Raw genomic sequence first — 16097 nt, 5'->3', positions numbered from 1 at the left:
ACACAACACTTCGTAGACTCAGTTCCGCGATATAATTTTTCCTCACTACAAGAAAATGGCTGCGGTGAAGACAGAGGTGGAAATTGAGGACGAGAATTCTCATAGTCCTGTTTTGGAAAATATTGTGGACGAAAACGATATTGAGAATTCCAGTGAAGCTGCAGATCAAGCTAAGAAGAAAAAAAAGAAGAAGAAGAAAAAGAAAATAAGTATGTGACGTTAAGTCTTGAAAGAGTGCGGTTAAAAAAAAAAAACGTTTGTCACGATCATATGCATATGCTGGCTGTGATATACGAGCTTCATTTAATCATTGCATCCCCTTATAACGTGAAAGAAACAGAAAAAGAGGGCTTAGGAGTGTATTACTTGGAACAGATGCGCAGAAAATGACCATAGCCAAATCAACGTGTTCATTTAAAGGGTGATAACTGTGATTAGTGATTCTATTTATAGTCATGGTTAATTGACAGTTATTGGGTTAGTTTTGATGTATATTATCCGAGATCCTAGGTCAGATATGTAAATTATGTAGTATATACTTGCTGAAGCTTTCATAAGTAATTCATAAGATTTTATTTTATTACCGTGATTACAGCAAAACTGTAAACATATGGTTTGTGGCATTTGTTGCTTTTATGGATAAAATAGTATACAATATCTTATGGGAAGTTTACTTTCAAAACATTCTTTATATATATATACACACTACCAAGAAAGCACATTTTTATTTCTCACATTAAACAATGGCCATCTTTACCAGATACTGAGGAAGGACAAACAATCTTAGAAAATGGAGCCAAGGATTGTGTGACAGAAGTAAATGAAAAGCTTGAAAAGACAGCAGTGAAAGATGAAGATGTGGAGTCGCCAGGTGAGGGAAAGATATATTGAGCTCTTTCATATGATTTCAGAAAAATATTCATGGAGTTAAGTTAGCCACCAAGTCATTGAGTTTGCTGTTACCGAAAAAGCACTTTGATGATGCCACTACAATCGTAATGATCACTTTTGGTGGGTTTTCATGCATGGCTCCAAAGTGATAAAGAAGTGTGGGCTCACTTGACCCCAACTCCATTCTGTTCACTGTGCATGCATTGGATTCTTATACTCTTGAAAGTAAATAATTGACTGTATGAAAATTCAGTTTGTTCTTGCCAGTCTTGCACTTTAAAAAGGATTATTGTTTCTTATAAAATTAAATTTTAATGGAGAAAATAATTTACTGATTAGCAAAATACTAATTTTCTGCTGGCATTCATGCTTCTTCTCTCAACATGTAAATAGTTACTCTAATAAAGCCTCTTTATTAAGACCTCGATTACAACCCCACCTCTTAGTTATGACCCAAATTTTTTCATGTCCGAAAGATTTTGCTCTATTATGACTTTTTTTTGCAAACATCATGTGTTGGAAAAAAATCTGTATTTTTAAAAGACTACTTTTGGTAGGCAGCTTACCCTACATTACGATTTTCTGCAGAAATCACATAAAATAAGTAAATTGTGAAAGAGACTGCTTGTTCTCTGGGTCACTTGTCATTTTAACCCAAACCATATTTCTGCAGTCACAGTGACCATTTCATCCAACACCAGTCAAATCCATTTATACTCCAAAAGAAAAATTGCTGTGCAATGACAGGAGTAGCTATTCACGTCAAATACAATTAACAAAGCCATCTGTAGTTCGTACAAGCTTAGCTACCATTGTACCAAACAAAACTGACCGCTTTGCAATACACATTCTGAGAACAAACCACACAATGGTGCATAATATGATTTTCTTTTAAATCAATTTTTAAATCATTATTGTTTAGTTTGGAGGTTCTTATTAAATGTATATGAGATTTTGGTTAATGCAAAGCAGGTATTACTCTTGGGCATTCATTTAGTTTGGGCCTGGTCAATTTGACAATGTCTTATGTAGGATAATATGGTTGTGGTCTGAGTTGATATGGTTTTTTAGTTAAAATGATAGTCCCACCCCCCACTTGGTCATTGTTGTCTCTTGACTAGCACGCATCAGTCAGTTGTGCTTCATGAACAATCTTTTGCAGAAGTCACTTTAAAAATATAATTAGCACATTATCTGCTACAATGCATATGTAAGAAACTTCTTGGTTTTAATATTTGAGCAAATACTTTTTTTAACATTTTCTTCTGAATCAGATGCAGATAATGATGATCCCAAGAAAAAGAAGAAGAAAAAGAAGAAAGGTAAAAGGATCTATTTTAAGATTTTTTTTTAAAACAGGATTTGATAGTGTGTGCCTAGTAGTGAGTGGAGGATATGAAGTGACTTTCAGTTTTAACAGATATGAGTAGTATGAATTGTGTAACTATGATTGTGGTGGCATGAAGATTGTGACGATTGCTCAGAAAGTACAAACAAGGTCTGGCCAAGATGTTCTGGTTTCAGCATGAAAAAAGTTTCATTTATTTCTTTTCTTTCTTGTGAAACGCTATAGACTGGCCAAAATCTAAGACTATTACACACCAACAAGGTTCATATTCCAAACTGTTTGTTCTTTCAATACAAAGAAAATGATATCAGCAAGTGATGCAAGTAAATAAACGTAAGCAAACATTAAACCTGACAACATACTGCAAAAAAGGCTAATCCACAAAAAATAATCCAAAATAAAATAAAAAAGATATATGAGAAACACTTTTATTTGAAATGTACCAAAAATGTAAATAACTCTTGTCACTGGAAATGAGTAACCAACGATGGGAAATGGGTGAATAATCAATTACAAAATTCCAACCAGACATAGTGAGTTAAGTAAAAGTGTTTTAAAAAAAAGGGTGAAAAATGCAAATGACTCAGACAGGCCATTACAATAATTATAGCAGTGCTGTCAAGAGAGGAGAATTTCACCAGGTGTATCAAGGAAATCTTTTCTGATGGACTGTATATTTGTTGTTTTAGTGAGTAATTCACAGCATCACAAAATATGTACCTAAATGCTGATCACATTTGCAGATGTCCTATGTTATTCATTTAATGCCTAAGTTTAGAATTCAAGGATCTTATATTTTATAGATTGTTTGATCTGATCTATCAGCTGTCTGAAATTACTGCGGCTAATGCTACTAAAAATTCCATCTTTTAAGGTGGAGCCACCAAAGAGCAGACTGATCCACCATCCATTCCAGTCAGCGAACTATTTCGTGATGGCACTTTCCCAGAGGGAGAAATAACATATTATCCATCAGATCTAGACAAGTACGAGTGTAAACTAACTTTTATTTCTTTTGAAATTATTTCCTATTATAGATGAACTTTGATGAAAATTAAATCTTAAATATTCAGTGATTGAGTTCTGGATTAATATTGTAAGCAGCATTTTCAAAGACTTTCTATTTCTAACTTTTAGCAAATAGCCCTGTTTCTTTTGAAAATTTCCATTCCAGAAGCAGCCTGCCTATATATTCATACCAAAGCAATTATTTTCTTTATAATTTTGAGTTGATAATGTTTGACTGTTGGCAGCCGCACAGCAAAAGATCGCACTTCAGAAGAGGAAAAGAAATCTTTAGATCGTGCTCAAACATATTTGTACCAAGAAATGAGACAAGCAGCTGAAGCACATCGCCAGGTGGGTTTTATGCAAGCACATACATGTCCATCCACCTATAGAAGGTGCTTTTCTTCCAGAATTTTTGTGCCAAAGAATAGGATAATTTTTAAAAGTGCTTTCTGCTCTCATCATTCGAAAAAAAAAACTGAAAATGACTGAATGTAAGGATTCCTGGCTGCAGCAACATATGGTAGAAGATTCATATTAACATAGCTAACAATCTTGAAAACAAAAAATTCTAGACTAGACCCTATCCTGTGAACAATAAAATAATTAACCACTTATACCTGCTATCCTTCTCTAAAGTTTGGGAGTCTGTGTAAAAATCATTAGTTTAACCAATTTAGAAAAAGCAGGGATTCTAAAACCATTGTTTCAGAGCTTTTTCATTGTGTTTTTAAAAAGATTTTTTTTACTTTGAAAAAAGCTTGTAAGCTTATTTTGACATTTATTATTTTCCTTATTATGTCTGCTTGGTGTAAGCTCAAAAAGGGATTCTTGTCATTATTTTGTTTTTCTTACAGACTCGCAGGTACATGCAGAAGTATATAAAACCAGGAATGAATATGATTCACATTTGGTAAGTAATATTTTCAATAACAAACAAAAAATATCTTTTACTTATTTTTTTTTAGGACAGTGTTGTGTCTGCTAACCTGTAACATTAGAATAAAATTTTACTCAGAACACCAGCACAGGCTAAAAAAACATGAAATGTCTGCATTCAATTCTAGTTCTTCTTTTGTAATTCATTTACACTGATGCATAATCTCTCACAAGTATTAAAAAATCTGCCACTCAAAAATAGGAAGACAAAGAGACGAGTAAAAAGTTCACTAAAAAACTGAATGAAGCAAACAGTATGGCCAGTATCCCTGAGTTGATGGTACAGCTGATAATCAGTAATCATCTTTCAACCCCCTCCCAACTTTGGTTTTGTGTTCCTTGCACTTTCCTTGATTATAGTCGACTGAACCGTAGTTTTTACAATTTCTTATACGCTCCTCTGAAACAAAGGAGAGCCTTGTGTAGAGACTGAACAAAAGACAAAATTTCACTGAATGAATTTTTCCTTACAGCAGCTTCCTTAGACATTTCCTGTCTTTGTACTTCGCATGTGATGCTTATTTGAAACCATGATTTCTTTTAATTTGAATCCTGCTGCTTACAATGCATTAAATTAAATATTTGTATGTTTGATGTGTAGCCTTTGCCATTTAGTGTGCTTGTAAAGCATCATAGGACATAGAAAGGAGGACATGTCTTTGTGATTTCATTTGTCTTTTTTTTAAATATAAACTGGAGTTAGTGCAGACAGGCATGTAATACCACAAGACAGTCACACTGAAGCAGCTATATATTACGGGTCTCACATGTCAGAATAGTGCCAACAGTATTCTCTGCTGCCTGTCAGATGCGGCTCTTTTGTGGGTTTGCATTCATCTGAGCGTGCACTATTTCTGGCATTAACTTCATGCACTTTAATAGTCTCGTTCACAAATAAAGGTTAATTTGTTACTTCTGAATAAAAAATAACATGGATTTTTTTTTTAATTTCTCGTGATTATTATTTACATTAAACATTTAGTTGTGAAAAGTGAATATTTCTTGTGCAAAAGAACTATATTACTTACCAGCTGCTGAAAAATTATAAAATGGAGTGGTTTAGACTTTGAGTGAAACCAATATATGGTTACTTTCAGTGAAACATTGGAAGATATTGCACGGAAACTGATCAACGAAAATGGTCTGGAGGCAGGATTAGCTTTCCCAACAGGCTGCTCCCTAAACCATTGTGCAGCTCATTATACACCCAATGCTGGTGACCCAACTGTGCTGCAGTATGATGATGTCTGCAAGATTGATTTTGGGACACACATCAATGGTATTTTCTCTTCCTTTTGCAGATAATTTATCAGTTGATAGTTTTATTTTTGAGGTATTTTGTTTGATTAGCATGCATTTTTTTGCGGTGACATTAGGAATAGGTGTATTTCGAACATTTCAATTTACTCCAAAAAAATACGGAAAAACCACTTATGCTTTTCAGAGTAATATGTAGCATGATAAAGTCTCTTTCTAAATTGTCTCCATTTGAGTTTTGAAAATTCTAACTTTGTCTGTGACAAAGTAAAATGTAAAAATATTGTAATAAGTCAATTGCCTTGGTACAGTCTGCACATATGTGGAGTTAAAGCACAAATAAGTGCCAGTGTCTGTTCATAAAGTGGAGAATAATTGAGCCCCTGTGAATTACTATTTAAAAGTATACTCTTAATGAGTGTCTAAATGTGTTTGGAGAATAATTAATCCTATGGGATGAATTTTTGTCCTGAAGTAGAGCACAAATAAGACTCGAGCCACGCATTGGAGAATAGTCATCTGGTAATACCAACAGTACACAATTACACTAATTCACGCTTAACCCAGACTATACTCCATGGGTCAGGGGTGGTCATCCATGATTGTTACAATGTCATCAACAAATGATCAGACAGTAGGGTGAGATACCTTGACCCATTGTTTCAGTGAAGAGAAAGTGTAGGAGAAACAAGAATAATAATAGTCTAAGGTCCTTGATGTCCGTGCTTTCAGTTTTTTTCATAACTTATAGGCAGTTGTTAAGTATCATTACCAGTTGTATAAAATTCATTTTAGTATCACTAATTATAAAGGATTGAGGGAGGCTTTTTATAAATGTTTTTTGAATATATTTTCTTCCACTTTCAGGTCATATCATAGACTGTGCCTTTACTCTTGCTTTTAACCCCAAGTATGAACAGCTGCTTGCAGCTGTCAAAGATGCCACCAACACAGGGATTCGTGTAAGTAAAGTTGTAGTTGAACCTAATTTAGCCTCCGATTGGTATTTTCTCCTTTCAAAAGGTGTGACAGAGAAATAACAAATGAAATGGGAGAAAGTAAAGGGAGGGAAAGGTTTGGTGTATACCAGTATTGTGTTATCTGATTTTGTATTAAGTGCTTGCTTGATGTTAATCTAGCTATAAATATTAATAATTAAACTATAACAATTAATATTTGCAGTTATTGGTTCTGTGTATGTATGAATGACACTAGTTTGATTGGCCTTTCTCTTTTCATCTGAAGTATTAAGAAGTTATTTGCTTACATCACTTCCTCACCATCAAACAAGCTTATTTCAAAGAAAGGAGGGGGTTGGTGGTAGCAGTGTTTGCATATGTTACAATTTCAATAGAGAAAACATTAAATAAAGTTAATGTGGGGCTCAGACAACCTTTGTCTCTTTAAATTGGCATTAATTTCAGCACTAAATTGGCTTGCTTCTAACAGGAGTCGGGAATTGATGTTCGATTGTGTGATGTTGGAGAGAGCATTCAGGAGACTATGGAGTCTTATGAAGTCGAACTGGATGGAAAGACATATCAAGGTGGAGCAGATTTATTGTTTTTATATATAGAGTGCTTTATGGTAAAAGAAGGCTATGTTTTTAGTTGTTACACTGCTCTGTTTCAAAAACACTTTTGAATCGTCAAAAGTAATGTAAAAATCATGAGCATTTCAAATGTTTTTTTGTGTTTGAGTAGCTTTGGATAAGCTTCATTTAAAGACTTCATCATAGTCAAGTACTTGATTTTGTGGAAACTTTTACAGAAAGAAGTATAAAAATACATGTAAAAAATCTTTTAGGTTCTTGCTATACTTTCATGGTTTTGGTGTAGTTTTTATGCACATTTCAAAATTTTTCTGTATTTTGTCTGTTGTTTTCTTACTGCAGTCAAACCGATACGCAATCTAAATGGACATTCAGTGGGTCAGTACCGCATCCATGCTGGAAAAACGGTGCCAATAGTCAAGGGTGGTGATGCAACAAGAATGGAAGTGAGATGATAGCTTTCTGTAATTTATAACTTAGAAATTTTTGTATTTCAAAAGCACCTGACATTTTAACACATTTAGTAATTTTATTTTTAATCATTGTCAAGATTTCTTTTGTTCACGAAAATGATGCATTTTTTTTTTTCTTTTTTTTTTAGGAAGGTGAGGTGTATGCTATCGAGACATTTGGCAGCACTGGGAAAGGGGTTGTGCATGATGACATGGAGGTATCCCACTACATGAAGAATTTTGAAGTTGGTCATGTCCCTCTCAGGTAAGATTTTATGGTTATGATTCTTGCCTTACACCAGATGTGCATGTTGCTGGTATCTGTTTGCTAGAAAAACTAATCAAACCTCTAGTCAGAATAGCTTTGAGTTTCTAATAGTCCCTGCTGTGCAAAGTTTTTAAAGCACCCATGATTATTATACCTCATTCACACTGAGAAAACATTTTTTCTTTTGTGGTCTTTGATGGAAAGGGGATTTTGGGAGGTAAGGAAAATGAAAGGTAAATGGTTAATGCAGAGAACATTCAGTCAGTGAAATATAAGCAGTCCATTTTAGCAAGAGAATAATATGGAAAGCAGAACATAACCCATTCATTATGCCAAATTGTCACCTTTTAGGAGAAAAGTGGCCTAAGCTATTAATAGTCTGGAATATTTTATTACTAAGCACTGTTTTACTGATATCTCAACCACATCTTGTCTTTCTTGTATAAAATAACACCATCTGTAGTGGGGGTATTTTAAATCGCAAGGAAATGTCAATGAAACCTGTAAAAAAATACAGGATTATTTCTGTTGCAAACTAAGAAATAGTACAAGTATGAGCACTATCATGATGCTATTAAATTTTGAGAAATGGTAGTCGGGTATGACTAGATTTTGAAGGAGCCGAAGAAGGGTCCTAATGAGACTGTTGCTAAACTGTAGCAGTTCTTGGTAAAAATCGCTCATTCAGAAATATAAAATTCTGTGGACAAGAAATTGTTTTGAGCCATGCTACCTTTGTGTCACAGGCTGGTCAAGTCTAAACAGCTTTTGAATGTGATCAACCAAAACTTTGGCACCCTGGCATTCTGTCGACGTTGGTTGGATCGTTTGGGCCAAAGCAAGTACCTCATGGCTCTGAAAAACCTGTGCGATGTTGGCATCATCGACCCCTATCCACCGCTGTGTGATGTCAAGGGCTGCTACACAGCACAGTTTGAGCATACTCTCATCTTGCGTCCAACCTGCAAGGAGGTTCTTTCTCGTGGAGATGATTATTAATGCATTCATAGGTCAAGATGCAGAGGTTTCTTAGCTTTTTCTGTGACAGTTGGCTTGCACATATTAGTTATCCCATCATGTTGATTTCTGTGACGTGTAATACTTTAATGATAGCAAAGATTTTTTTCCCTTCATACTTGCAGGGTGGTGTATTTTTTTTTAATTGCTTGTTTTTACTTCACAACCTTCAAAAACTGTTGTGCTACTGTATATGAACATGTACATTCTTCCAATTTTATTTTTTGAAATGTGAAAAGGAATATTTTGAGAAGAGAGCCTTTTTATAGAAAGGTCGCGCACATCCATAACCTTGTCTAGAGCTTACTTGAAAGATTTACTTTGTGAATGTATTCCTGAAGAGTAGAAAGTGAGTTGTGGAAAAGCCATTAAAAAAGTATACTGTCATAGGCCATGTCTGAAATAGACCCTTATAATAATTGTCTGGACTTTCTAAAATGTTCAGTAAATTACTTGGTGCATTGTAATAAATTTTTGTAAAAAATAAAAAATACAATGGCTGCATTGTACTAAAATGTCTTTATTTTTAGTGCAAGTAACTGGACCTTATGTGTACTCGCATGGATGCACTTAAACTCTCCTACTGCGATTTAACACAACTAGATAATCATCCAAGTTTGCTTGCAAAATATCAACTTTGCAAGCTCTCGCATTCTCATTTCATAAAATGAAGAAAGCTTGTTTATCCCTAAGTCATACCATGATCTCATTCTCTAGTCTTTTGATTGTATTGTGAAGAAATCAGTGTGTCTATATAGAAAAGTAGATTACATTTTTAAACTCCACTTGATAAGGAAACCTACCATGAAACTTTAACAATAAACTTCTTCCAGACTGCTGACCTATATATGTTTTCAAGCAAAATTTCACTTTGAAGTATTGTGTAATAGAAATTTCATCTTTAATTCATCACAAAAGTGTACATAGGCATTCCTTCTTCAAAGTATGTATAAAACTTTGTCGATAATAATTACAATAAATTTCAGCTGTAGCATGATGATTAGCACTAAAAGCAATTTCAAAGGTGCATAATTAACATTTTCCATCAGGACAAATAGATTCTACACTGTTTTTCTTCTCCCATCCATGCTCACCCTTCCCTGTGTACCTAGCACATGAAAGTGGTGTCTTCAAGGAATGCTCTTGTCATTTATCAAGTTGAGCATAAATGATAGAGAAAAATGTGCTCGAAATTTCCTTATAATCATTTCCCAGAATGAACAAAAATGGTTATCACCAACCATATCTACTCTTAATCTGTACAAATAGCAAGTCTAAAAATATAGTTGTGAGCAAAGATTTATCAAAAACTAGAGAAGGAAAGACCTAGTTTAACTGTGCTCTTTGTGTATATAGTTGAATTTCTGTAAGTCAAAATTCTCCCTAACTCGAATTTTAAACATCAATTGGTTGATTTCCAATTAAAGCGATGCATATTCAACTTTAGTAGCTTGAATTGGCCTAGCCAAATCTTCCACAACTCGAATAATTTTAAGCCAGTCAGCATGCTGAAACCATTTGAAAATACATTGGAAAGTGTAAAATTGTGTGCTCCTTCCCCATTGACCCTGTGCTCCCATATTCTCCTTTCTGTATAGGAAATGTGTCCGATAAACACGACTCCATCTTCACAGGGTGCCAGAGTGTCTTTAAAAGAATGACAAGAAATGAACCTTGGTTAAAATTAAATCCTCAGCGAAAAATTTTTTTTCAGCAAACTTCCTAACTCAGTTTTTTCATTGGTCCCTTGAAGCTTTAAACTAATAGAATTACGACTGTAATATATGAATTTATTGTATCTGACAAAGTGGTCAAATACATGCATTTTTAGCTAACAAATTCTGTTCATGACACTGAACTATTTATAGTTTGATTTATGAAACCAGAAAAAAGTTTTGATTCATGCTACAATGATTTGCATTCACATATGCAATAGAAAGGAATCTGGCAACACAATACAGTTGGTTTTTTTTTTATTTTTTTTTGTTCAGAAAAATGCTATGCAGCCTGCATTCCTCCACTAATTGGTTTTTCCCAATTGCTTGCAATATTTTGCACATCTGGGGCATAGTTCTGAACGAAATTCGTTGTACCATGAATTACAGATTTTCTGTTCTTTTCCAATGCACCAGCCATATAGCATCTACCTTTTCTTCCAGACCATGTGAGGTATGTCTTCCAGACATCTGTGATGGTTGCACCAAGAATAGCTTAAGCATAAACTAATCTCAATCTGTCTGAATTGGACATCTCTATCTTTTAGACACAAAATCCCAATTCTGATTTAAATGTTTAAAAGAAACGTATGTTAAATTATTTTAAGCATCCCTCAGAGCTAATTTGCTGGCACGGCTTAAAACACAATTGAACAACCCTCAAAGCTAAGTATTTCCTGAGAGGGTTTTAATCACAGTCAATCAAAATGCTCATTACACACTTGATTCATGTATTCCCATACAAGTTTTTAAACAAAACTCTTGGAAAGAAACTACTTGCTGACAGAAAACCTTGGACATATTTGCCTATGGTTTAATCAAGACAATGAAATAGGACAAAGTGGTGCCAAGGCTTCCTGATTTGTGTTAGATAACAGCTATTGAAACTAACAAACTGTAATAACAACACAACTTTAGAACTCTAAATGTGCTTTCTTCTATTCCCAGTCATCATCATCGTCACCTGCTCTATCCAGTCCTCCTGTTGGTTTTGGTGGGGAAGGGATCATTGCAGATATTTGTCCATTGCACTACCACCGCTGTTTGGCCCTTCAGATTTATCTCCCCCTCCACCAGCTCTGCCGCTGCCTGAAATTCCTTTGCGGCGCATGGACAGCTTAGCAAAGAGGTCGCTCATGAGGTCTCCACCCCCTGACACTGGTGCAGCTCCTTTCTCTTTCTCCTCTTGCTTTTTCTTCTTGCTTTCAATCTTCCGATCTTTAGCAGAGCGTAGTTTTGCTTTGCCAGCCCCACCTGCTTGCCGAATGGACTCTAATAGATTTGCGCGACCATCGGTGGGTGCTGCTACTTCTGTTGGTACACTGGCAGGAGTGGACGGTACTGACTCTGCAGGAGCACTATCAGGAGGTGGGGAAGGGGGTGGCGGAGGTGGAGGGGGAGGAGGTGGAGCAGAAGGAGGTGGTCCGGGAGGTGCAGGCCCTGAAGGTGCCACAGGACCTGCTGGTGCTACTGGACCTGCAGGGATGGAATCTACTTCAGGAACAACTGAGGGCAGATCAGGAAGATTAGTAGTGAGTACTGAAGGTGCAATTGAGGGTCCCTGTTCTGCAGTGAATGATACATCATCAGCAACACCTGAAACAAAGTCGCAACATTGTGGATGAAGGTAAGAAATTGAATGAATAAAATGTAGGATGTACGGTATACCAGAAAAAGAATGCACATTGTGATTTTTAAATTATTTACCATGAGCAGAAAATTCTACAAAACAGCGTACAGGACCACTGTTTTCAATAATTAACCTCTCGTCAACAAAGGAAATTTAAAATAAAATTGCCAGCTCTTTAAAAAACGACAACTCACCAAGAAGATTAGGTAAAAAGTCTGGAACAGCAATCTCGGGAACATTGCCAATGCCTGGAACATAGAAGTAGGATTCTTGCTGTTGTCTTTGCAGTTCTTCACGCTGCACGATGGTTGTCGGAGCATCTGCAGGTCCAGCAGCTCCTTCAGTCACCGCTGCACGTGTTTTGGTAATCATACCCAAGGGATCCAACATGACATATTTTTTGTACCTGTGTAAATTACAATAAATTGAACTCGATATCATAAACAATTAACGCAAAATGTGAACAATCTTATTGAAATGAGTGACAAAATCCAATAGAAAAAGTGCTTTGAACTTGTACACGATAAAAAGAAATTCAATCTGTTTTCCATATGCTTTGCATAGTTTGTCAAAACTTAACAAGTATTTACAACTTTGTTTCTCCTGAACATAAATTCTTTTGATACTTTCTGGTTCAATCTAAAGCATTTTTTAAAAGTATTAGATTACCTTATAAGTTACACAAACTTTAAATTACAGGTATTGATAACATGCCTTCTGAAGCACTGCATGAATTGCACATTTGAACTGGACTTACTACTTTACATTTTGTCTACCACTCTGCTCTGTGTGAAAGCCAGCTATAGATGAAACTATAAACAAACACAGTAAGCCTTAATTTAAAAAAAATTTCAATCACCAAAGCTTTCTTCAACACTTACGGGTTTTCAGAGGTGTTGAAAAGTAATAGTGAACTAATGGATGGAACTGCTCGTGGAAGGCCACCTAGTCCTTCACCTTTATTATCAACATCTTTCTTGGATTTTGTGTTAAGATGAACAGCAAAGAACTGAAGTTTTTCTCTCAACACACGTTCATCAGTTGAAGGGTGCTTGGACTGAACCTTATGATGCTTTCGTTTGACACAACGAAGTCCATCAGTTTGGGAAAACAAGGTTTCATAATTTGCCTGCTCTTCCTCAGCTGGGTACTTTGCAGAAGCAAACACCTTGGTAGCCTTGTTGCTACCTTTCAGTTTGTCAACACGAGCCTGGGCCAGGCTCACTCTATCATTTACTTTTTGTAACCTTGCTTTATTTTCTACAACACGTCGGCTGATGCGCCCAAAAACATCATTGGCTATTTTGTCTATATATTCAAGTGCATCAGCAATCTGCAAAATTGTCTCCTCTCGGCGCAAGTCAGGTGGGATGGTGGTACGTTGTAACTCTGTTCACCCATTTTTGTCATAAGGTTGTCTTTTGTGACTCAAACATCACAAAAAGTATTTGCTGCTGCAACTGTGTCTGCACACATCAGTAATATTATCTTTAAATTTACACCCATTTACCTATTTCTATCCCCCACCCCTACACACACATTCTGAATTTTGTAACTGCTGCAAGATACTATAAATCTAATGAATAAATGGAAAGATCTTGTCAAAAATTCAATACATCGCTCAATTTTCCAACAGCAAAAGTACAAACAATAACATCTTTCCTATGCAAAGGTGAAGCAGGTTTAATTCTCTTTTAATTCCTGATGTTTAAATTCGCACTGCAAGTAAAATGTACCAAAACTAGCAATAAACATTTATTTGGTCATATACGTATACAATTAATTTAACAAACAAAGAAAATGTTATGGCTTAATCTAAAAGGCATCTTACTCTCTAATATGAAGTGGGCGTGACAAAGCAAGCTGTACATAAAATACGCCACATTGAATCCATCAATATAACTGAAAAATGCAGCTTTATCAAATTCTAAATAAACACTATTATTCATAATTCCTCTTTTACAAATGTTACCTTGTATATATCACTTTGTTTATATTTTTTTTTCAACGCTAGGTGCGAACAGCAGATGCAAGCTGAAACCGGAAGTGTTTAACGCGTGTACCAGTTACAGTATCATGTGACTGGTGATCATGTGACCTCAAAGGGGGAGTTTATTATGTTTCGCAAATAGGCCTTACCACAAACTTAGATCCTAAAAGTCTGTAGGCTTTGCTGTTCACGGGCGTGTAATAATCCGTGTGGTCTCTTGAGGACAGCCACCCCCTTTTTAAAAAATATTGAGGAGTCCAGAATGTGTACGTCGTTCACTGTCAGCATGAAGTTTACACCGCCCCGCCCCATCCAACGCCGAGCATGTTTCTATATTACGTCATATGTGCATTAATACCCGTGGTGTCTTCTGAATTAATAATGAACTTTAATTACTCACTTTTTTCTCATTATTTAACGCATGCAATTAGCAAGGCGCACAAGACAGATCATCAAAGATAGGATTGGTAGTGAACTTTTAGGGGCCACTATTATAATTGCATCTATACCCCAGCAGCAAAGGAATATTGGCTACAGGTGGGGGACATGTCTTGAGTATCCGGGGGCCATGTGGCAAAATGGCGTCCGACCCATAGCGAAAGTGAAACCGGGCCGTAACAACGGGGTCATGTCGGTTTTAGCCTGTGAAACAAGCGTGGGACGCTTCTTCTCCCCCTTGTGACCGCTAGTCAACCCTGATGGCTCATAGGTACGTCCCATCTTTTTTTTTTTATATATCCCACTATTTATATCTTCAGATTATTGGTATTTTTAGGGATTTCGGCATATCCTGATTTACATATTTCCTAAATCAAGACATGCCAAAATTCCTAAAAAAAATACCAATATCAAAATGGATTAATAATTTGTGTATTTTGCAATAATTATATATATATAACAAGCAGCAAAAGAGTGCACAAAAGTGCAAAATGTTATAAAAAAACAAACAAAACATGATTTGTTATTTATTGGCGTTTATTGAGGTAAAATAAGGATAAAAAGCAAACTAAAAAAATTTTTTTTAATATAAAATTTTTTTTAAAGCATTGTCTCATTTGTATACATAAACAATTTATCATTTATCAAGGTAAAAAATATTATCACAAATAGGATAAAAAGCAAACTAATAAAAAAAAAAAAATAATGTTAAAAATATACAATTTTTTTTAAAGCATTGTCTCATTGTATACATAAACAATTTATCATTTATCAAAGGTAAAAATGTTATCATAAAATAGGATAAAAAAGCAAACTGATAAAAAAAAAATAATTTTAAAAATATATAAAATTTTTTTAAAGCATTGTCTGTTGCATACATAAAAGATGTTTCCTCTTGATATATTAATGCAACATTCGTTATTTAATTATAAGTTGTAGAACGATGCAAAAACCATGTATCCATTGACAAAACAATTAAAATTAAATTGCAGTTTCCTTAACACTAATTACATTTTCCCAAAGAAAAGGTTCAAAGATCTATGACAATATATCAAATGATAAGTATGAACTGAATTGCTGTCAAAAAAGAGTGATGCTTTAATAGACATTTCTAAAAAATAAATCAAAGTCATGAAATTAACTATAAAAGGTTCTAGGTTGGATTGCAGCTTATGGTATTAACTACAATTTTAAAACAGATTAAAATTTTTAAATTGCACCTTTATCACTAAGAAAGGAAACCATCAAACACATGTTTGAAACACAATTATGTTCAAGAATTTTAGAAGGTATTAGAAAAGAACTGTAAACATATAAATGATTCTGAATTTACCACAACACATCTCTTATTGGATCGGGTGAAATATCCTCATTGATAAATTAATGGGTTAGAGTAAATAATAATCACAGCACAGTTTTATATAATTATATAAATCCAGATTTAGTATATGCAGGTTTATGTAAAGAATTTTACAACTGTAGGTAGAAAGTTGCACAGCTTTACTTGTCCTCCCCCAGAACAATTAACTGACGTATAGGCTGTGCTCAAACCCTTTCCCTTCTGCCATTCTCTTGATCCCTAGCACCAGCTA

General features: G+C 35.0%; 2 protein-coding genes across 2 annotated transcripts; one reads left to right on the top strand and one right to left on the bottom strand.

Moving 5' to 3' along the window:
• Positions 1-28: 28 nt before the first annotated feature.
• On the top strand, positions 29-9233 carry LOC112572729 (methionine aminopeptidase 2-like). Its single transcript, XM_025252559.1, has 12 exons — positions 29-209; positions 761-871; positions 2166-2213; positions 3114-3225; positions 3493-3598; positions 4105-4160; positions 5284-5465; positions 6311-6405; positions 6893-6989; positions 7338-7441; positions 7597-7712; positions 8462-9233. The coding sequence occupies exons 1-12, from the start codon at positions 56-58 to the stop codon at positions 8712-8714; spliced, it is 1434 nt and encodes a 477-aa protein (XP_025108344.1). The 5' UTR covers positions 29-55; the 3' UTR covers positions 8715-9233.
• A 1455-nt stretch (positions 9234-10688) lies between these two features.
• Positions 10689-13502, bottom strand: LOC112572730 (WASH complex subunit 1-like). The gene is given in 5 exon segments (XM_025252560.1): positions 10689-11465; positions 11468-12043; positions 12272-12483; positions 12959-13451; positions 13454-13502. Coding segments are annotated over 5 exon segments (1395 nt in total). The 5' UTR covers positions 13488-13502; the 3' UTR covers positions 10689-11385.
• Positions 13503-16097: the final 2595 nt, after the last annotated feature.

Source organism: Pomacea canaliculata, linkage group LG9 (assembly GCF_003073045.1).
Source record: "Pomacea canaliculata isolate SZHN2017 linkage group LG9, ASM307304v1, whole genome shotgun sequence".
Classification (NCBI taxonomy): Eukaryota; Metazoa; Mollusca; class Gastropoda; order Architaenioglossa; family Ampullariidae; genus Pomacea; species Pomacea canaliculata.
This window is presented reverse-complemented; position numbering and strand designations above follow the sequence as displayed.

What these genes read in the sequence shown, in the direction of transcription:
- LOC112572729 (XM_025252559.1), top strand. Translation starts at nt 56, where the DNA reads ATGGCTGCGGTGAAGACAGAGGTGGAAATTGAGGACGAGAATTCTCAT. An exon ending in GAAGAAGAAAAAGAAAATAA is followed by an intron (nt 210 to 760) that starts GTATGTGACGTT and finishes CATCTTTACCAG; the next exon opens with ATACTGAGGAAGGACAAACA. An exon ending in CAGCTGAAGCACATCGCCAG is followed by an intron (nt 3,599 to 4,104) that starts GTGGGTTTTATG and finishes TTTTTCTTACAG; the next exon opens with ACTCGCAGGTACATGCAGAA.